The 21,433-nt window shown below is 47.9% G+C and overlaps 2 protein-coding genes across 2 annotated transcripts in view; one reads left to right on the forward strand and one right to left on the reverse strand.

The window, feature by feature from the left end:
* The window catches only part of col4a3 (collagen, type IV, alpha 3), a 44,013-nt gene extending 43,250 nt beyond the window's left edge, over nt 1–763 (reverse strand). Inside the window, exons 1-2 of the mRNA XM_026191955.2 lie at nt 627–763; nt 35–409 (exon numbers count right to left, since the gene is read on the reverse strand). Coding sequence (XP_026047740.2) covers nt 35–121 — 87 coding nt within the window. The 5' untranslated portion in view covers nt 122–409; nt 627–763. The remainder of the gene's footprint in view (nt 1–34; nt 410–626) is intronic.
* Nucleotides 764–956: 193 nt separating this feature from the next.
* The window catches only part of col4a4 (collagen, type IV, alpha 4), a 55,414-nt gene continuing 34,937 nt past the window's right edge, over nt 957–21,433 (forward strand). The window contains exons 1-7 of the mRNA XM_026191958.2: nt 957–1,127; nt 3,505–3,648; nt 4,753–4,795; nt 15,987–16,058; nt 19,338–19,472; nt 19,772–19,816; nt 19,912–20,028. Of these exons, the coding sequence (XP_026047743.2) occupies nt 3,602–3,648; nt 4,753–4,795; nt 15,987–16,058; nt 19,338–19,472; nt 19,772–19,816; nt 19,912–20,028 (459 nt within the window). The 5' untranslated portion in view covers nt 957–1,127; nt 3,505–3,601. The remainder of the gene's footprint in view (nt 1,128–3,504; nt 3,649–4,752; nt 4,796–15,986; nt 16,059–19,337; nt 19,473–19,771; nt 19,817–19,911; nt 20,029–21,433) is intronic.

Below are 21,433 nucleotides of genomic sequence, written 5' to 3' on the forward strand. Positions count from 1 at the left end.
GGTGAGCCTGGTCACCTGGGTGAAGGTCACTCACCTTCTCCCCGTGCACGGCCGCACTCAGGCAGCTCCAGAGGACCAGCAGCGGGAGGATCCTGCGCCTCCGGGCGGCCAGAGGCTCCATGCAGGCGGGCGGGCAGCTGCCTCCAGCCGCGACGGCTCGGCTCGGCTCGGCTCAGGTCCCGGATTGTGCTCAGGTCCGCTTCACTCCAGAAGAGGGTCCTCGCACCTGCCGGAGCCCGGACACAGCAGCTGCTCTCGGATGGAAGCTCAGCCCGACGACACAGGAGCCAACACAGTCACACTCAGCACGAGACTTCCGCCGTGACCTTCAAAATAAAACCTTGGCCCTGAAGGAAATCTGGTCACAGCTCCATCCTTTTATTAATCTTCGTGGTGGTTGAGTTTGTTCCTGGTGGGAAAACATTTGTAATTTTAAAGTTTCTGCTCTCAGACAAAAATCACGCGTTTTATTAATATGTGAGAAAAGAAAAGCATAAACACTGTATTTCAGGGTTTCTCTCAGATGAAAGGTCAAAAACAAGAAAGGAGGTGGCGGTTAAAGAGCACGTTCACACAGGATTAGCTGATGACAGTGAATAAACAGGTGATGCTGAAAGGAAGGAGACCTGTGATGGTGGAGGAGCAGGTGTAGCTGATGCAGAGGCAGCATCCTCTCAGCTTTGAGGACAACGCGCCTGGAAGACTGGAGACCTGAAACAAGTGCTTCACAAACCCACGAAAGCCTCAGGTGTGAGGAGGGGGGAGGAGCTGCGAGTGCAGCACCTGAGGGTGAAGCTGAGGAGCTGCAGGCACTCCTGCACGAGCTGTGCACGAGAAAGCTCACGTCAATAATAAATGAGCTTAACTGGCGCGAATTTCCGGATTAAGACAGATTTGATTTCATCAAAGTGAAGCAGAAAGCTCAGGTGTGTCAGCAGGCTGTTAGCGTGCAGCTGTCTACACACCTGGACGGAGCAGCACCGCACGCAGGCGCAGGATGCCGGAAGTGCTGTTGTTGCTGTGCGCTGCAGCTTGACCTGTCTGCTGTGTGTGCGCTCTTGCCAAGTTGTGCTCAGGTTTGCAGCGACATGAAAAGCGCGTGAAGCTCCGGACAGTGACAGCTTCAGGTAGGAAAACTCACGTGACCGTTTGGTTGGGTATTGGGCTGCCGATCGATCACCATCAGCTGATTATGGTTAGTCAGCTGTTAATTAGCCGCCTATTAGAGTGTGAATGTCTGAGCACGTCATCCAGGTAAATAACGTTAATGAGGAGAAGTACTCGAGTACTTTTAGTCTGTGGTGATTTATACTTGAAGTTCGGTGAGGATACTTCCTTACGTCTGCACGCAGCAAACCGCAGTGCACTATGAGCATTAAAGTCCACGTGCTTCTGCGTTAATAATTAGCGGATTTGGCGCAGATGCCGAATCGTGTGCTTTAAAACGTGTAGCTGTGAAGGGATCGATGGGGCTGATCCAGATTTCGCCCCGGCTGTGGCAGGTCCACCTTCCCTGGGTGGTGGTTCTGGGCTCAGCCTGAGGGACCCGGTCTGGAGAATCAGAACTGGACTTTCCCTAAACATGCTGTTCCTTTCACAAGATCAATTTATCAGACTGAAAATACCATAAAGACAATCCATCAAATATTAAAACACATTTCTGTTTTACAGTATGTGCAAAAACAGGACTTGTGTATAGACTGTATATAAAAGATGGCAGCGGAACACTACGTCCACATGTACAGGACATTTTTGTAAACAGATTTTCTGTTTTTGTTTTGTTTTTTAAATCCCAAACTTGAAAAACAAAGTGAAACGCTGTCAAGAACATGCCAAAGCAACAGGTGGTGATATAATCCTAACTGTGTAGAAATGTTGGCCAATCAGAAGTCTAGAAGCCTGGGAGGGAAAGCGTAAACAAAGATGGCGCATAAAAGCAGTCGTTGTAAACAGAGGGACAGTAACTGAGGTTAACAGCAGCAGTGTTTTGTCTGTATCAATGTAGAAATTCAATGATGTGAAACAGTAACACGTCGCACACCTTTGATGCTTTGTGACTAAATCTCTGTTTTCCTCGTCCACACGTAAACACAGAAACAGAGTTTTTAAAAATCTCAGTTTTCAATGATCCAAAACATCGTTTACGTCTGGACAAAGGCTCGAACGCAGAGAAGAGGCTGTGATTTGAAAAATACCCGTGTGCTCAAAGCTAATCACTGAGGTTAGCACCGCTGGGGAGGCTCGCCGCAGTCATGTGATGATCATCATTTCTGAGTTTGCTGGATTTTACTTATTTCACATGTTTCATACAAAGAGCTGAGAAATGATCGCAAAATGAAAGCAGCTGTAAATTTGTCTTTTTCCGTGTCTGAGTTTTCATTTTTGAACTGCAGCACACACAAAGACATTTCAAACTTTTAGTTGCTTCCTGTTTTACTTTGAAGGTTTACTTCCTCCCTTTGCTTCCTTTCCCTTTCTGGTCGTTCACCCTGTCCCGTGAACCTTCTGTCTGTGGTCGTTCTCAGTTTCTGATGATACTTTTTGTTTTTCTCCTGCTTCGTTTTGCAGTTTTTGTCTTTTGAAACGTTTGAATGAAACTTCTGAACAGAGTTTAAACTGAACAGCTGTTCGTCATGCTAGCAGCACAAACAGCTGATGCTAGCAGCACAAACAGCTGATGCTAGCAGCACAAACAGCTGTTCGTGTTGCTAGCATCACGCCGTGGAGCTCGAAGCTCCGAGGCTGCTGTTAGCTAAGAGCCTCCTGCAGGAACTCGGTGACTGACACGGATCGTTCCTGCTGTCTGGCTCTGTGAGCGGGCGCTGCAGCAGCTTGGTTCGGTCGGGCTGTTGCAGGCGGAGGTTACTGAAACCCTCAGTTTCAGAGGCAAGAGCTAATGGAGCTCACGATGCTGTTAGAGCAACTTTCATCCCATTAAATATGCATCACAGAAGCTCCTGAAGAAGAACTGAGAAGCTTCTCAGTTCTAACTTTATCTTAACACCTGCAACAAATACAATATCATAGTCATAACAGCCAATAAGAGGCTGACAGGTTATAGAGACACAGCTCTCTGATTGGCTGACGTCCAGACACACCTGCTGCTGCTATTTGCATCAGCATCCTCTAAAGAACATGACTGTGGGGAGCGTGGGCTGCTGTCCATGTGCAGTTCAAACACAAAGTTTCGAAGTCCTGATTGGCTGTCCAAGCAGGAAGTTACTCACAAACAGACACAGCTAAGAGGCCTGTACCAGGAAGTGAGTTTAACACACCTGGGATATCTTCCTGGTGTCTGGATTCACTCAAACTAACAAAGCAGGTTCTCAGCTCACTAAGTTAATAACCAGCTTCATGTGAGCTTCACATGAAAGGAGTGAGGGTTAGGGTTAATATTACATCATTATTATTATTACGACTTTTATTCTGACGGCTTGATCCTGGTCAGGTGTGTGTGGTTTCACCTTCATCATCTTCAACCTCAGTTTGTCTTTGTTCCTGCAGGACGACCAACAGCGTCGGGGTATCCTCACAGGCCGAGAACTGGCTGGAGGTGGAGTCAGAGTGTAGCAGGAGGGACTTCCTCTGAGCTGAAGGCAATATGCTGCTGACTTCCTGCTCTGATGCCTGTGGTCTCAATCTGCTCTGGTAAATAAAACCGCACACGTGAACACGTCTGTTAAGTTTAAGTTTCCATGACTGAATCTTTTGCCGACAGTCTGGTCTTTGGTAACATGACACTAAATTCTTTTACGATGAAGATGAGTTCACGTGCAAACAGCAGCACAACCCATGCAACACGTGTAACAATGTTACAGTGACAAAAGACACCGACTCTACAGTCCCAATAGCTGCAGTTCGTCTGACATCCAGCAGAGGCAGCAGTGAGTCAGTCCCCATAGACTCCCATGTTAAAACTGTACAGCAGAAATAAACATGATTGCAGCCTGATATACAAACTGTTTGTCTCTGTGGATAATGTCCTCCTTCGTAACACCTGTACAGTAGAAGAATGTTTTTAGGATTCACCTGGTTAATATGTAAGAAGGTTTAAAGTTTAGGGGCGTGGCCTCTTTGGCTGACAGGTGGATGGTGACACAGGTGTTTGGATCTGCTAGCTGTCTGCTAGGCTTCACCACAGCTAATTGGAGTTGCTGACATGTTACACACGTCTGTAACTCCGCCTGAGTGTTTTGGTGATGCACGTGCTCAGATGCGAGGTACGGATGCCTGGATTAAGTTTAAGCACACTACGTCTTGCTCCACCTCATCACCCTCTTTTAACCATAGATTACAAACCATAGACTGTTTTCTTCATACGAACTGTGGTGCCAGTATGCATTTTACATCTTAGCTTATAAACCAAGTCTCACCGTACATCAGGGGTGTCCAAGTCCAGGCCTCAAGGGCCGGTGTCTGCAGGTCTTAGATGTGTCCTTGATCCAACACAGCTGATTCAAATGGATAAATGACCTCCTCAACATGTCCTGAAGTTCTCCAGAAGCCTGGTAATGAACTAATCATGTGATTCAGGTGTGTTGACCCAGGGTGAGATCTAAAACCTGCAGAACACCGGCCCGCGAGGCCTGGAGTTCCCCACCCCTGCCGTACAGTTTCGTAGTTTTGGTGGGAACCCTGAGTGTGGGTGCATTTCATAGTTTAATAGCTGCTGCCTGTTTAAGCTGGTTGGGGCTTTGTGGGGCTTTATCATTCCTTTGTGTTCATGCTTCACCTGTGTCCTCTCTCCTTCAGGTGCCTCCTGATCGTACTCAAAGCCCTGCCAGCAGCTCTCGGGGTGAGTCCACCTCTGCCTTTATAAGCCCTTTCAGTCTGGTCCAGCAAACGTTGGCCACCAGCCAATCACAGCTTGTTGTCTTTCACTAGTGTGTGATGTCATCAAATCGCGTCAGCTGAAACAAGTTTTCTGTCCATTAGCTTGTTTCCATGGTTAAAGTATCTCTGCTCTTATTGGTCAAATCGCAGACCACGGTGTGGAAGTTGTCATATGATGTAAAGATGAATCATTGGTGGGATGACATCATCACATATCCTGGCCAATAGTCGGGCTGTGCTGTCGTCACTGAGCTTGAAGCCAGTGTTTAAATTTCCCTCCAGCTGTGCAATGACGATCTCACAGCTGTGCTTCTGTGTCCAGGTGCAGACGGACTTTTTTTATTCTGCTGTTTGCAGGAAATACACAGCTTCACATAATTTCACTTCCTTTTGTCTATTTACATGATCACTGTGCTTTCTCAAACCTCTGCTTGTTGTTCTGATGAGTCCGACCTGTATGCTGCCACTGGGCCTTTAGCTGTTTGGTACTGGTATTTTAATTTAATGCAAATTTTGATGTGGAGCTTCGGGACAGTGATGCATTACAGGTTGTTAGGATGCCTGGGTCGTTGACCCAGGGTTTTTGACTTTATTATATTATTTATAATTTCTAGTCTTTGGGTTTTTGTTAGAGCAGACAGCTGATTATAGTCACTCCTGCCGATACTGCAACACTGAACTAAACGGTGCTTCTGCAACCAACAGTTATTTTTATTATGGAGCAATCACCTGATTAATTTATTTATCTTTAACAATTGCTTCATTCAGTCAAAAACGCCATCAGAGCGTCAGCCGATCACCCAAACTGCCATAGTTCATCAGTAACATGTAAATCTATGAAATACAGTAAAGCACAGATACAGAGCAAAGCTGATCCCACATTACTGAAACCAATCAAACGGTGCTGACAGCAACATAACTGCAGATATATCAGCGTCCCAGGAGTCGGTGCGTCCTCGTCAGATACGACAAAAAACAAAAAGCAGCTTTGAAGCAGTGAATGTTTTTCTCCTTGAAGGATTTGAAACAGTTGTTAGTGTTTTGTTTACCGCCAGCCTGACGCTGAATCGTTTAATCATGTCTGATGAAGGTTAAGTTTCGGCTTCGCTGGAGGACTCAGTGTAGGATTAGTAAGCAGAGGATCGACAAAGTCAGCAGCCCCGGATCAGACCTGATGAAAACAAAAGTGATGGTTTACATTTTACAAGCTGATTTTTCTTTTTAATGCAAATCTACCAGTGACAGATGATCTGACTGTGTAGCAGGTTTGTTGTCTTGTCTACAGTTTGTGTGTTCTTAACATGCGGAAACCCCCTGAGCCACGGTCGCCCCCGTGGCTCAGGGGGTTTCCGCAGGGGGTCCGGAAGCGTATCTGTAACCGGAAGCTCGCCGATTCGGTCCCCGAACGTTGTGTCCTTGAGCAAGACACTTTACCCTACCTCCTACTGGTGTTGGCCAGAGGGGCCGATGGCGCGATATGGCAGCCTGGCTTCTGTCAGTCTGCCCCAGGGCAGCTGTGGCTACAACTGTAGCTGCCTCCACCAGTGTGTGGATGTGAGAGTGAATGAATAGTGGCATTGTAAAGCGCTTTGGGTGCCTTGAAAAGCGCTATATAAATCCAATCCATCCATCCATCCATCCATCCTCATCCGCTTTGTCCGGGGCCGGGTCGCGGGGGCAGCAGCCTAAGCAAAGAGGCCCAGACCTCCCTCTCCCCAGCCACCTCCTCCAGCTTATCCGGGGGAATACCAAGGCGTTCCCAGGCCAGCCGAGAGATATAATCTCTCCAGCGTGTCCTGGGTCTGCCCCGGGGCCTCCTCCCGGTGGGACATGCCTGGAACACCTCACCCAGGAGGCGCCCAGGGGGCATCCTTGTCAGATGCCCGAACCACCTCAGCTGGCTCCTTTCGATGTGGAGCAGCAGCTGCTCTACTCTGAGCCCCTCCCGGATGGCCGAACTTCTCACCCTATCTCTAAGGGAGAGGCCAGCCACCCTTCGGAGGAAGCTCATTTCTGCCGCTTGTATCCGCGATTTCGTTCTTTCGGTCACTACCCACAGCTCGTGGCCATAGGTGAGGGTAGGGACGTAGACCGACCGGTAAATTGAGAGCTTCACTTTTACACTCAGCTCCCTCTTCACCACGACGGACCGGTGCAGCGTCCGCATTACTGCAGCTGCAGCCCCAATCCGTCTGTCGATCTCCGGCTCCCTTCTCCCATCACTCGCGAACAAGACCCCGAGATACTTGAACTCCTCCACTTGGGGCAGGAACTCATCCCCGACCCGGAGTGGGCACTCCACCCTTTTCCGGCTGAGAACCATGGCCTCAGATTTGGAGGTGCTGATCCTCATTCCCGCTGCTTCACACTCGGCTGCGAACCGTTCCAGTGCGAGCTGGAGGCCCTCACCCGATGAAGCCAACAGAACCACATCATCTGCAAAAATCAGAGATGAGATTCTGAGGCCACCAAAGCGAAAGCCCTCCGCCACTTGGCTGCGCCTAGAAATCCTGTCCATAAAAATTATGAACAGAACCGGTGACAAAGGGCAGCCCTGGCGGAGCCCATCACCCACCGGGAACGAGTCCGACTTATTGCCGGCAATGCGAACCAAGCTCTTGCAACGGTTGTATAGGGATCGAATGGCCCGTAGCAATGGGCCAGACACCCCATATTCCCGCAACACCTCCCACAGGACACCCCGAGGGACACGGTCAAATGCCTTCTCCAAGTCCACAAAACACATGTAGACTGGTTGGGCAAACTCCCATGCACCCTCAAGTATCCTGGAGAGGATAAAGAGCTGGTCCAGTGTTCCATGACCAGGACGAAAACCGCATTGTTCCTCCTGTATCCGAGGTTCGACTAACGGATGAACTCTCCTTTCCAGCACCCTGGCATAGACTTTCCCAGGGAGGCTGAGGAGTGTGATCCCCCTGTAGTTGGAACACACCCTCCGGTCCCCTTTCTTAAAGATGGGGACCACCACCCCGGTCTGCCAGTCCACAGGTACTGCCCCTGATCTCCACGCAACATTGCAGAGGCGTGTCAACCAGGACAGCCCTACAACGTCCAGAGCCTTCAGGAACTCGGGGCGGACCTCATCAACACCAGGGGCTCTGCCACCAAGGAGTTGTTTAACTGCCTCAGTGACCTCGCCCCCGGAAATTGGCGGGTCATTCCCCTCATCCCCAGACTCTGCTTCCTCCTCGGAAGACGTGTCAGTGGGATTAAGGAGGTCCTCGAAGTATTCCTTCCACCGCCTGACAATTTTCTCAGTCGACGTCAGCAGCGCTCCGCCAGCACTATACACAGTGCAGGTAGAGCACCGCTTTCCCCTCCTGAGACGTCTGACGGTTTGCCAGAATCTCTTCGAGGCAGTCCGAAAGTCTTTTTCCATGGCCTCTCCGAACTCCTCCCACACCCGAGTTTTTGCTTCAGCCACTGCCCGAGCCGCATTCCGCTTGGCCTGTCGATACCTGTCGGCTGCCTCCGGAGTCCCACAGGCTAACCAAGCCCGATAGGACTCCTTCTTCAGCCTAGTGGCTCCCTTCACCTCTGGTGTCCACCATTTGGTTCGGGGATTACCACCACGGCAGGCACCAACCACCTTGCGGCCGCAGCTCAATGCAGCAGCTTCGGCAATGGAGACACTGAACATGGTCCATTCGGACTCAATGTCCCCAGTCTCCCTCGGAATGCTTTTAAAGCTCTGCCGGAGGTGTGCGTTGAAGATCTCGCGGACTGGGGCCTCTGCTAGACGTTCCCAGCACACCCTCACTACGCGTTTAGGTGCACCAGGTCTGTCCAGCGTCTTCCCCCGCCACCTGATCCAACTCACCACCAGGTGGTGATCAGTTGACAGCTCAGCCCCTCTCTTTACCCGAGTGTCCAGAACATATGGTCGCAGGTCTGGTGATACGATTACAAAATCGATCATCGACCTACGGCCTAGAGTGTCCTGGTGCCACGTGCACTTATGGACACTCTTATGTTCGAACAGGGTGTTCGTTATGGCCAAACTGTGATTAGCACAGAAGTCCAATAACAGAGCACCGCTCGGGTTCAGATCAGGGAGGCCGTTCCTCCCAATCACGCCCCTCCAGGTCTCGCTGTCGTTACCCACGTGAGCATTGACTCTAAGAAGGCTGGGTACTCTGAACTGCCACTCGGCGCATAAGCGCAGATGACAGTCAGGACCCGTTCCTCGACCCTAAGGCGCAGGGAACAAACCCTCTCGTCCACCGGGAAAAACCCCAACGTACCGGCAGCAAGCCGAGGGGATAGCCCGCCGCCTCTCACCAAGGGCAACTCCAGACTGAGACAGAGTCCAGCCCCTCTCCAGGAGACTGGTTCCAGAGCCCAAGCCATGTGTAGAGGTGAGCCCGACTATATCTAGCCGGTACCTCTCAACCTCACGCACTAACTCAGGCTCCTTCCCCACCAGAGAGGTGACATTCCATGTCCCTATTGCCAGTCTTGGCAGCCGGGGGTCAGTCCGCCAGGGCCTCCGCTCCTGGCCGCCACCCAGCACACAATGCACCCGACCCCTATGGCGCCTCCTGCGGGTGGTGGGCCTGCGGGAGGATGGGCCCATGTCTCCTCTTCGGGCTGTGCCCGGCCGGGCCCCATGGACTAAGGCCCGGCCACCAGACGCTCGCCCTCGGGCACCCTCCCCGGGCCTGGCTCCAGGGCGAGGCCCCGGTAACCCTATCCCGGGCAGGGTAAACTGTTCCCTCGGTGTCCTTTTCATAAGGGTCTTATGAATCGCTCTTTGTCTGGTCCCTCACCCAGGGCCAATTTGCCATGGGAGACCCTACCAGGGGGCAAAAGCCCCCAGACAACATAGCCCCTGGGATCCCTGTGACACACAAACCCCTCCACCACGATAAGGTAGCGATTCAAGGAGGAGATAAATCCAATCCATTATTATTATTGTTATTATTATTATTATTATTATTATTAAAAAGAGGGAATATTATCTAAACCCAATGACCTGGCAGGACGCTAACAGCGTCAGGTGTTTGGTGGATCCTTCACACATGGTCTGCAGGCTGAAGACGAGATGGGCCATCTGACCCTGAGGGGTGCATAGCCCCATGAAGCTAACAGTCATTTGTGTTTCGTGCAGTAAATGACAGGCAGCGGTCGCTGCAGCTTTAACAAGTCTCACGTCTCCTGAACAATCCCAGCTAATTGTTCTTTAGCAGCTGTCCGGACTCGATGGTTTTCCTGCATAGACCTCGGGCTTCAGTTCACCGCACAGATTTTCAGTGGGATTGAAGTCAGGGCTCAGTGACGTTCACTTTGGTTTTCTGGACGTCGTTCTTCACCTGGAGCAATGCCTGTTTTGGACGTTGATGGCACAGCTGTGTGCACATCAGTCTGAAGTTGTTTTGTACCGTGTAACTTTATATGTCCATACTTCTGTAATTGTATGCAAATAGAAACGAGGCATGTTGCCCAGTTGGCAACGAGCTTCTTTAGAAATGCGACATTTAAAAATTCCTGACTGTTAGAAAATAGTAAGTGACAAACTTTAAATTTCATAATAATTTGTCCTCATCTGTATGTAAACAACACTGGACTGAGCTCAGGGTCTGATTGTTCAGGTCCTCTGGAGTCCCTCAGGGATCAGACCTGGATCCTCAGATGTTGTAGAGATGGAGACTGTTTTCTTTACCCTGCCTGTCACGTTGAGGTCACCAGGTTCAGTCTGTCTGGGAACAGCAGCAGCACCGGCCAATCAGCGGCTGGGATTTCTGGTCAGCCAGTCAGTCCCTTCATCTCGGTACCCCAGACAGAGGGATGGTGATTAATGGAAGATGCTGGAAGCTGGTTTGAGTACAGCTGGAGTGCTGATGAAGAGGTGATTTGAGTGCAGAGAGTCATGACAGCGTAAGTAGTGATAGTGCAGCATAAATGGAGGTGGATGGAAGGACGATGGTTTGGGAGACGTTCAGTCCTGACAGCAGATAAAGTGATAGCAGTCACATTCCTGCTGATAGCCACGCCTCACTGATAACCTAGTTTACACAACGCTGCAGGAATGCGGCTGCTAACACAAACACTGCTGCCTGCTGAGAAACTCGCTGTCTGGGGCCCACAGAGGAAAAAAAAACACACTGACTACATCAACAGGGACACTCGGTGTGGGATGTGTGAAGAGCGAACATCCTGGATCAGGTCCTACTGTTCTGCCCGATGACCCCTCAGAGCACAGCCACATCAGTGCATTTGTGTTTAATCTTTCAGTACGAAGTGCAATCAAACATCGGGGGTGTTTGTAGGATTTCTGCATGGGATTTCACAGGAGGACAGGAGTCTGTGAATAGACAGACACTTTATTGATCCCACAGCGAATAGTGTCGTGGAGAAAGTGTCAGACGAGATCGTGGGTTTGAAGCTGTGAATTGAAGGGTCGATGCTGGATGTCATCAGTGTGTATGCCCCACAGGTTGGAGATCAGGTAGAAGACAGAGACATTGGGGAGGAAGTTGGTCAAAGTGGTAGAGAGTGGTGGTAGTGGAGGTGGGGTTGGGGGTGATTTCAATGGACAGGTGAACAGGGCTGATGAAAAGCTGTAGTGTAGGTGTGGTGTTAAGGAGAGACATGCAGGAGGGCAGTATGTTTATTTACACAGCACCAAACAACAGTCGCCTCAAGGTGCTTCATATTGTAATGTCGACCCTACAATAACACATACAGAGGAAAACCCAACAATCACATGACCCCCTATGAGCAGCACTTTGGCAACAGTGGGAAGGAAAAACTCCCTTTTAACAGGAAGAAACCTCCAGCAGAACCAGGCTCAGGGAGGGGCGGGGCCATCTGCTGCAAACTGAAGGAGTGTCACCGTGTCTTTTTGGATCAGAGAAAGATCAGAGAAAGCAGGTGATTGGTTGCTGAGAGAGGAACTGTGCTACTGCATTAGGAAGTATATGAGGGTGCTGCAGTATGAGGACAGAGGCGAGGCGTGAGGGACAGATGGGTCGACCAGTAAGTTCAGAATCCGTGGACTATGTTTGCAGATGACACTGTGATCTGTAGTGAGAGCAGAGAGCAGTTGGAGGAGATCCTGCAGAGAAGAGGAACGAAAGAAGACGGAATACATGTGTCTGAATGAGACGGAGACAGAAGGAGAGGCAAAGACGAAGGAGCAGAGGGTCAACAAAGCAAGGGACTGAGCTGAAGTTACAGAGCTGAAGCTGTTCAGATGTTCACTGGGTCTATGAAGGGGAGTCGGAGAGCCTGAGATCGTTTGCACATGTGGATATGATAGACCTGCCAGGCAGCAGGAAAAGAGAAGATTGATGGATGTGGTGAAGAGGGTTGGTGTGACAGAGGGGGATTCTGGGACATGGTGACCTGCAAAGGCAGCAGCTAGAAGAAGATGAATGAAAGCATGTCAGAGTGTAAATACTAGCCTGTGCCGTCCAAGGTGTCCAGGATGGTAACGTCTGTTCTGTCTGCAGGACAGAAAACCAGGACATCCGGGTCTTTTTGTCTTTATGACATGCGCTGTGCGACTGATTTGTGTCACTGGCTTTCATAAATGAAGAAAACTCGACATTCAAGGCTTCTTCAAAGAGTGAGGCCAAAGTGATGCCATATGAGGACAGTGAGGTGAAAAACAATCAGACAGCTGGGTATGAAACTAGCTAAAGGCGATTTGACTGAATGGTGTCGAACTGTGTTCATTTTGTCAAGGAAGAAATCCAGAAGGTCGCAGCGTTGGCTCAGGTAGCAGTGACAGAAGTATTATTCAGTCTATTTGGTTTGTGCTATTGTTTGTGAGGTCGCCTTTCAGTCTTATTTATGTTCTGGTTGTATTCGTCCTGTCAATAAAAATCACAAATTAGAAAACAGAAAAGCAAACTGCAGCGTGCAGTTGACCGCTTGTGTTTGTAACTAGAGGACAGCGAGGACCATAAAAAGCCCGAAATACAAAAAAATTAATTTAAAGCAGGACCAAGTTACAATATCACAGATACTCTGTTATTTTACTGAACACATGTACATAAACAGTATTTATGGAATATTGAAACATTAATATTCTTGAAACATGTACAGATTGTTTTCACGACCTTGTGCTGGTTACTATGCAACCCTGACAATATATACAAGTACGGCTATTCATCTGCACATGTTCCCTAATATCTGTTATAAATAACAACAAAGTAGCTTACATGAGTGGATTTATGCACACTCAGCGCTACACTGTAGAAGAGCAGCTATTGGTCAAGTCCAAGAATCGGCCAATCATAGAGCCGATAGCATCAACCCTATTTTCTCAAACAGGCACAGAGACTGTGAGTCCGAGGCTTTAAGAGCACATGTAACCTGACAAACACGTGTTTAAGAGTCTGGCGTGAGGGCCTGTCAGTGAGGCGTCTGAGGGCAGCACCACATCCTCCACTCACCTGTTGGAGCACCAATCACCGTGAAATCCTCAGTCGCTGTCCGTGGTCCTGAAATTCCAGCAGTTTATTTTGAGTGGAATTAAAGTTTATTAAGGAAAAAAATGTGTTTCTAAAGTTTATTGACGTAAACGCATTGATTAGACTGACGTCCGTCTAACTCATTTAAAGTGCTGCAGTCGAGTTAAACACATGAATCAAACAATATTGGATCTTTTGTTTTCTTGCAGGGTCTAAATTTCAGTATAAAGCACCTTGAAGCAACTATGATTTTGTGCCACATAAATAAATAAATGAATTGAACTGAATTCATTTTCTATGCATTAATGAGGGAATGATCATCATCTGTGTCCATGATACTACTCGATTACTTTTGAGCCTTTGAATGGGGAGCTGTGTATGAAATGACTGCAGCTCCTAAAATAATATTGCAATACTTCTTTTTTCAGACCTTCAGTGTAAAAGTCTGCATGTTTTTGATTAGTTTCCTGTGTGTACAGAGGCGAAATGACCAAAGCAACCATGTAGCTGGCTAAATGGACCTGATTGTGCTGTGAAACTCTGAATCCACCTGAGACTGGTTTGCCAGAGGTTGTGTTCCCATTGCTCAAAGTTCATATTGCTGCTCTGCAGTCAGGATAGTTTTTGTTCGAATTTGAGCTCAATTTCAAACCACGTAGTTTAATAAAAGGTGCACAGGTTGGTCACAGAGCGATTTATTAAGATCAATGAAGATCAGGTGTGATTATTTTTATAGGTGCACTTGTACTGCTTCAATAGTTATGTCACAGAGGTTACAAGTTTATTTACACGTCTAACTGTGAGCACACAGGTCGTGTCTGTAAATGCACTGGAACACGAGCCTCTGGCTTGTTCTAGAGTTTAAATCTCCCTTTTCTGTCACATCAATCTGAACATCTGAACATCTGTTCTCATTGAAAGAATCGGTCAGGAAAAATTGGAGCGTGATTGTCGCTGACGTGATCTGATAAACACACACAGTCAGCTGTCTGCTTCCTGAGAATCTCAGATGCTTGTCTTTCTGTCTGACTTGTGTTTACATTCCTCACTGTCTGAACAGAAAATAAAAACAGTGCTGCGGTCGGAGCATCAATAGACAGAAACCAAGTCTAAAAGCACACAACAGGTTGAGTCCTTTCATTCTAACAAATACTATGTTATTGACTTAGACCCAGTTGACCAATGTCAGTTTAACTCTTTATTTATTCAAGCAAAACTTGAACTCAAGTAATAACACTTTGAATATTTCAACACAGGGCCTGAGCAGGGGGGCGGTTCCCTGGTTGTACCGGGGCTCCCTGGGTCAGCTTCATTCTGTTGAGTGTTCAGTGCTCACGATGCACCAAGATTCGGTTCTACGGTGGGCAGATTTTCTTCGAGAGGGAACTGTAGATACAGAGCATCAGGTTTTATATTTTAGGGCCGTAGGTGATGATGAAATTGAACCTAGCAGAAAGTAGTTACCTGTTGCCTGTTGGGAGTTGAACTTTTAAGCTGATTGGAGGTAGGAGGATAGATTTTTATGAGCAGTCCAGGTTATGAAGGCATCCTCCTGTAACCAGCGCCTCCACTCCTCAGCTAGCTCTCAGTTAACAGCATCGTAATCCTGATGTGTGGCTTCTGTGTTTAAGCCAAGAAGACGGAGTAGAGCAGAGACAATGTGAAACTTGAGACCACAAGCTGAAGAGGTTCAGTTTGATGGGACACACAGCTGAGCGCAGAGACAGGAACTCCCAAAGGCTTAATTGCATCATCTAGTTGCTCTTTTACGCACTGGAATCTGTAAAGGCTTGGAAAGGTAAGAGGTCCTGGAAAAACTGAGCTAAGCATGGAAGTAGGGAGTTGCAAGCGAGGATGCGAGTCTTGTAAGTTCCGCCCACTAGTAACCCCACATTTCCTGATGGGCACAAACACCAAGGATGGCCCCAAAAATACAGACCTTCACTTCAGCCTTCCTTTGCCGTTCTTCAGCCATCCAGCTGCACGTTCTTCCAGATGTTTACCAGAAGCAGCTGATGGAAATGAGGGGATAAGGTAACTAATGACGGGTTTAGTTGTGCCCTTTCTGGCTCACTCATGCAGAATTTATCAAGTTTAACTACCAACAAAATCAGGGACTCAAGGGAAGATCATCACAAGAAGCTACAGCAAGTAGCGTTTAAGAAGTACTAGAAGAAAAGATTAGAAGAGGACAAATCCCTCTAAATGCTGCAGAGTGACGAGGTGATGGCAGAAGAGTGACACTGGGTGGATGCTTCGGCTGGGCTTTTGAATCCGTAGATGATGAAGATGAGAGACAGATGTGCTGGATGAAACTGTCGTTGGCCCAAACTGTGATATGCTAACAGCAGGTCCCTCCCAGCCTATAAAAACAGGAAGCAATCCGCGCTGCTGGAGCCTCTGCTGGACGTCGGAGGGACTGCATCTTTTTCAGGGCTGGAGATTAATACTTTCAGATGCTACACAAAGCTGCAGGTACAAGCTGAACCAGATTATTCCTTCCTACCTCTGAAGCCTGCTTTATGTTGTTGCTCTCATGAATGGTTGTGCCTCGACTCCTGTAACCTGGTGCGTGACACGGTCAGCATAAACACGAGTGCTGCTCTTTGTTGGTCTTTACTGCAACTACAGTGATGGCGTCAGCTGAGCTGAGGTGATGTCTTATTATGATACAGTGATGTCATGTAATATTGTTGTTCTCTTTTTTTCCAGGGTGACCTGTCTGAGCCATGTGGTGGGCGGGACTGCTCCACCTGTCAGTGTTTCCCAGCCAAGGGAGCAAGGGTGAGACTCCGCCCACTAACTCTGACACACACGAACAGCAGCGAACCACAGCGCAGCTGCACACTCTTCAGTGTCAACAAACCTCAGACTCCTTCAGTGGCAGCTCAGGACACACACACACACACACACACACACACACACACACACACACACACAGAGTGAAATGAGGAGCTGTTTGAGGAGTGCTGGTGTTAAATTACCAGCTGTTTACCTTAAACTGACTCAGCAGATTACTCACACACATGCATGTTTTCATCACTTCAGAGGACTTGCTTGAATTTCTTTGCACTTAACTGAACCTTGAACCTGAGTTTTCACCCTAAATTGAAATGATTCCGATTATAAGGACCTTTATTCCCAACAGGGAGCATGTCCCCGCAGGTCAGTTATCCCAGCCCGGGATAGCGTTGTGCTGTAACTGCTGTTAGAGCTCGTGGTCGTCAGGACTGAGGCTCGTTTGTACGTTATGATGAATTAATTCAAACCGCTGATGTAACATCACATGACAATCAGCTGATCAAGTTAACAACAGCAATAAGAACAACATGTATCTGTCAGACTGTCGTCCAGCTTCACACTGACCTCCTGTGTGTGTGTGTGCGCGTGTGTGTGTGTTTGTACAGCTGGGGGCAGTAGACAGGCAGAGAGGATTGTGGGAAGGCGTCTGTCCCAGTGATTTCACGCTGAGCGGTTTAAGAGAAAGGAGGATGGAGAGAGGACTAACAGAGATCACAGCTGTCACATCTCATCACACACACACACTCACACACACTCACACACACACACACACACACACACACACACTCACACTTACAGACACACACACACACACTCACACACACACACACTCACACACACACACACACACACACACACACACACACACACACACACACACAGGATTGACGGATTCACCCAAACCAATCGGTTTTGATTATAAACACAGAGTATCAATAAGTTTGTATTGGTGTATCTGATCAATGGTCAGATAACATCAGGGATCATAAACATCTCGATGCTGGAGACAAACAGAGCTCTAACTAACACTGGACACAGGGGAGTTTTAGTCAAGACGTCAAACTTTATTTGTACATCAGGTAAAAATGGAAGCAACTGTATGATGTGTGCAGATACGTGAATCATTACAGTCGTTACAAAACTCTGTGGTCACTGTTGCAACAGAAGCTGTGGAGACACCTGGTGTCTCCACAGCTTCTGTTGTGAACAAAAACACTCTGATTTCGGTCACTGTTGCAACACCTGATCCACTACAGTTACATTACTGTGATGCAGCTTTGCAGCCAGATCATGCGATAAACACACTGACCTCCTTCTCCTCACCTGCCCAGGTGACTCGGTCTGTACATGCTCACCATGTGTTCTTCTTGGCTTTTATGCTTGTTTTGCTCTCGTAAGGCCTCATTACCTCACAGATATTCATGTTTCCTCAGCCGGAAACTACACACCTCTGAACGAATGACCTAGTTTCAGAAAAGCATCTGTTTTCATCACATGGCCCAAACGCAGCCTTGTAGTTAAAGTGGATCTAGTGGATCTCCTGGTCCAGAGGTGCATCTTCATATTAAGCGTGTTTCTAATAATGAGCTCAGACGTGTTCGGTCGTCCCTGTGAGTGAAAACCTCGGCCTGCTAGTAACACTCCATGTTTCCTATTCTTGTATTTGCGATATCATCTAAAGGAAATAATCCCTAATATGATTATCTGAGGCTCCACTTCCAAGTCCAGAAATAAGAATAAGAAAAGGCTCTGGAAATGCAGCAGAGCGTTAAAGTGAAACTGCACTGAGGGTCGCCATCACTCAGCTTAACAACAGGCTTACAAACCAAGTGTACACAAAGTGAGGGCGACAAGACGGCACCTGTCACAGGTACGCGCCGCTCCCTTTATCCTGGAACGCTCTCTGCTTTTACTCAGTTTGAACCACAAGGGGCTGAGTCTATGCAGTAAATCTGACCTTTGACCTTGTTTCCTGTGCACATGTGTGGATGTGGCTGTGGACAGTGCTGTGCCTTTGACACACTCATTTCTGAATCTTTTATGATAAGCAGTCCAAACCCCTCGTGGCAGTTTGTGTGTGTGTGTGTGTGTGGGGGGGGGGGGGGGGGGTGTCATTGTTCTGGTGCCACGCCGCCCTCAAATGGTCAGATAACAGCATTACACATGTGGGACTCGAATGCACCAACATCTGGATTAAACCATACGAAGTCCACCCGCTCTGCCATCAGTGCTGCGATTCATAAAGAGTCCGTCTCAGGTTCAGTTACGCTCCTGATTGTTTTATATGTTCTTATACTTTCTGACAGGCGACGCTTTACACCATGAGCCAGCTTGTTAATGTGACGTGTATTTAATGAGGAACTGATATGACAAAGAATGATTTACAGTTCTCTTAGTTTGTTTGTCGGCTTCGTGTTTCTCGAGTGATAAGGATTCAGATAAGATGGGGCCTGATTATTTAAGACCTTGTATGTGAGCAGCAGGATTTTGAATTGTGGATTTAACAGGAAGCCAAAACAGGAGAAATCTGCTCTCTCTTTCTAGTCCCTGTCAGGACTCTTGCTGCAGCATTTTGGATTAGCTGAAGGCTTTCAGGGAGTTTTTTGGACTTCCTGATAATAATGAATTACAGTCGTCCAGCCTGGAAGTAATAAATGCATGAACTAGTTTTTCAGCGTCACTCTGAGACAGGATATTTCTAACTTTAGAGATGTTGCACAAATGGAAGAAAGCAGTCTTACATATTTGTTTAATATGTGCATTGAAGGACATGTCCTGGTCAAAAATGACTCCAAGGTTCCTCACAGTGTTACTGGAGGCCAAGGTAATGCCATCCAGAGGAAGAATCTGGTTAGATACCATATTTCTAGGCTTTTCAGGGCCGAGTACAATAACCTCAGTTTGATCTGAATTAAGAAGCAGAAAGTTAGCGGCCATCCAGGTCTTTATGTCTTTAAGACATTCCTGCAGTTTAACTCATTGGTGTGTGTTATCTGGCTTCATGGACAGATAGAGCTGGGTGTCATCTGCATAGCAGTGTAAATGTATGCTATGTCTTCTAATGATGCTGCCTAAGGGAAGCATGTATAATGTAAACAGAATTGGTCCTGGTATTTTTTAGAAGTGGTGCTTGCTGTAGTGACAGAGCGTCGGGATCAGGTGGCCTAGAAGAGCTCTCGATAGAAACCTGATGTTGTTCATGTTTTCTATTAAGATTTATTCAGTTTTTAAAGGATTAACAAGTGTCTTTGTGTCCTGCAGGGTGCTCCTGGTTCTCTGGGTCTGCGGGGCCCTAATGGACCCATGGGCTTCCCGGGTCCTCAGGGGCCTCCAGGAGAGAAAGGCCAGAGAGGAGATGAGGGGCCAACAGGAGCTGCAGGCCTGAAAGGACATATGGTGAAGGAACATGGTTTCTGCCCTCAGGGTTGTACTGCAACGCAGCTTTAACAGAGTCAGGCTTTCTGTGTTAGCAGCTCTCTCGGTCAGCTGAGCACCTTCACTCAGAGACATCACCAGAGGAGCTTTACACATAGACCATCCAAACTGAAAACATAGTTTGCTTTGTAGTACACCCCTCTGAAGACGAGATACTGTTTCTGTTGTCTGACCAATCGGAGCTCTGTTAGGCCTCACATGGTATCTGAGGAGCTGTGTGGAGAACAGTTTAACCGTCTGCTTGTTGTTTACGGTTTCAGGGATCTCTTGGTGTTCCTGGTTTTCCAGGTTTGGATGGAGTTCCGGTAAGAAGCCCCGCCCCTCTCAGCCTCTTAGCTCAGTCAGCTGTGACCTAGTGATGTCCCGCTCTCGGCATCAGTTTATGTGTTTGTGTGTCCAGGGACACCCGGGACCTGCTGGAGGTCCAGGACATCCAGGTCTGGATGGATGTAATGGAACTAGAGGAGAGAAAGGGAAAGCTGGACTTCTGGGAGAACAAGGACGTGACGGAGAACTGGTCAGAAATGACAGTAACACTGATAGCAAACACTTCACTGTGGAGGGCAAGAAAGGCCACAGTAAAAATAATCAGAGCTGGAGAAACGTTCAGTTTTCCAGAATCCAGATTTTAGAGTCCTGAGAGAACAAGGACGAGGTTTTCTCGTCTTACACTGCTGTGAGCCTGTGTGTGGATAGTTGAGTGTGCTGCAGTACAGCGGGATGCAAACGTTAACCTTGTTCATAGTCATTATTTTCCTGTATAAATCGTTGTTACAATAAAAACTGTCAGTTAAATATATCATACAGGAGACGCACACAGTGATGTTTGAGAAGTGAAATGAAGTTTATTGAATTTATGTGTGCAAGAATTGTTTAAACAAAATCAGGCAGGTGCATAAATCTGTTGTCATTTTATTGATTCCAAACCTTCAGAACTAATTATTGGAACTCAAATTGTCTCGGTAAGCTCAGTGACCCCTGACCTACATACACAGGTGAAAACAATAATGAGAAAGAGTATTTAAGGGGGTCAATTTAAGTTTCCCTCTTTTAATTTCCTCTGAAGTGTAGCAACACGGGGGTCTCAGAACAACTGTCAGATGACCTGAAGACAAAGACTGTTCAGCATCATGGTGGGAAGGACACAGAAAGCTGCCTCAGAGATTTAAGCCGTCTGTCTCCACAGTTAGGAGCATATTGAGACAATGGAAGACCACAGGCTCAGTTCAAGTTAAGGCTGGAAATGTCAGACCGAGAAACATCTCAGACAGACAGAAGCGACGGTGAGAACAGTCAGAGTCGACCCACAGACCAGCACCAAAGACCTGCAACATCATGTTGCAGCAGATGGAACCATTCGGTGCACTTTACACAAGGAGATGCTGCATGTGAGAGTGATGCAGAGGAAGCCTTTGCTCCGCCCACAGCACAAACAGAGCTGCTTGAGGTTTGCTGAAGCACATTTGGACAAACCAGCTTCATTCTGGAATAAGCTGCTGTGGACTGATGAAACTAAAACTGAGTTATTTGGGCATAACAAGGAGCGCTATCCATGGAGGGAAAAGAGCACAGCATTCCCAGAAAAACACCTGCTGCCTCCAGTAAAATATGGTGGTGGTTCCATCATGCTGTGGGGCTGTGTGGCCAGTGCAGGGACTAGGAATCCTGTCAGAGTTGAGGGACACATGGATTCCACTCAGTATCAGCAGATTCTGGAGAATCGGAGACAAAGCTGAAGCTGCGCCGGGGCTGGATCTTTCAACAAGACAACGACCGAGACACTGCTCAAAATCCACTAAAGCTTTCATGCAGAGGAACAAGTACAACGTTCTGGAACGTTCATCTCAGCCCAGACCTGAATATTATTGAAACCTGTGCTGTGAGTTAAAGAGAGCTGTTGATGCTCGGAAGCCATCAAACCT

This window comes from Astatotilapia calliptera, chromosome 14 (assembly GCF_964374335.1).
Source record: "Astatotilapia calliptera chromosome 14, fAstCal68.1, whole genome shotgun sequence".
NCBI lineage: Eukaryota > Metazoa > Chordata > Actinopteri > Cichliformes > Cichlidae > Astatotilapia > Astatotilapia calliptera.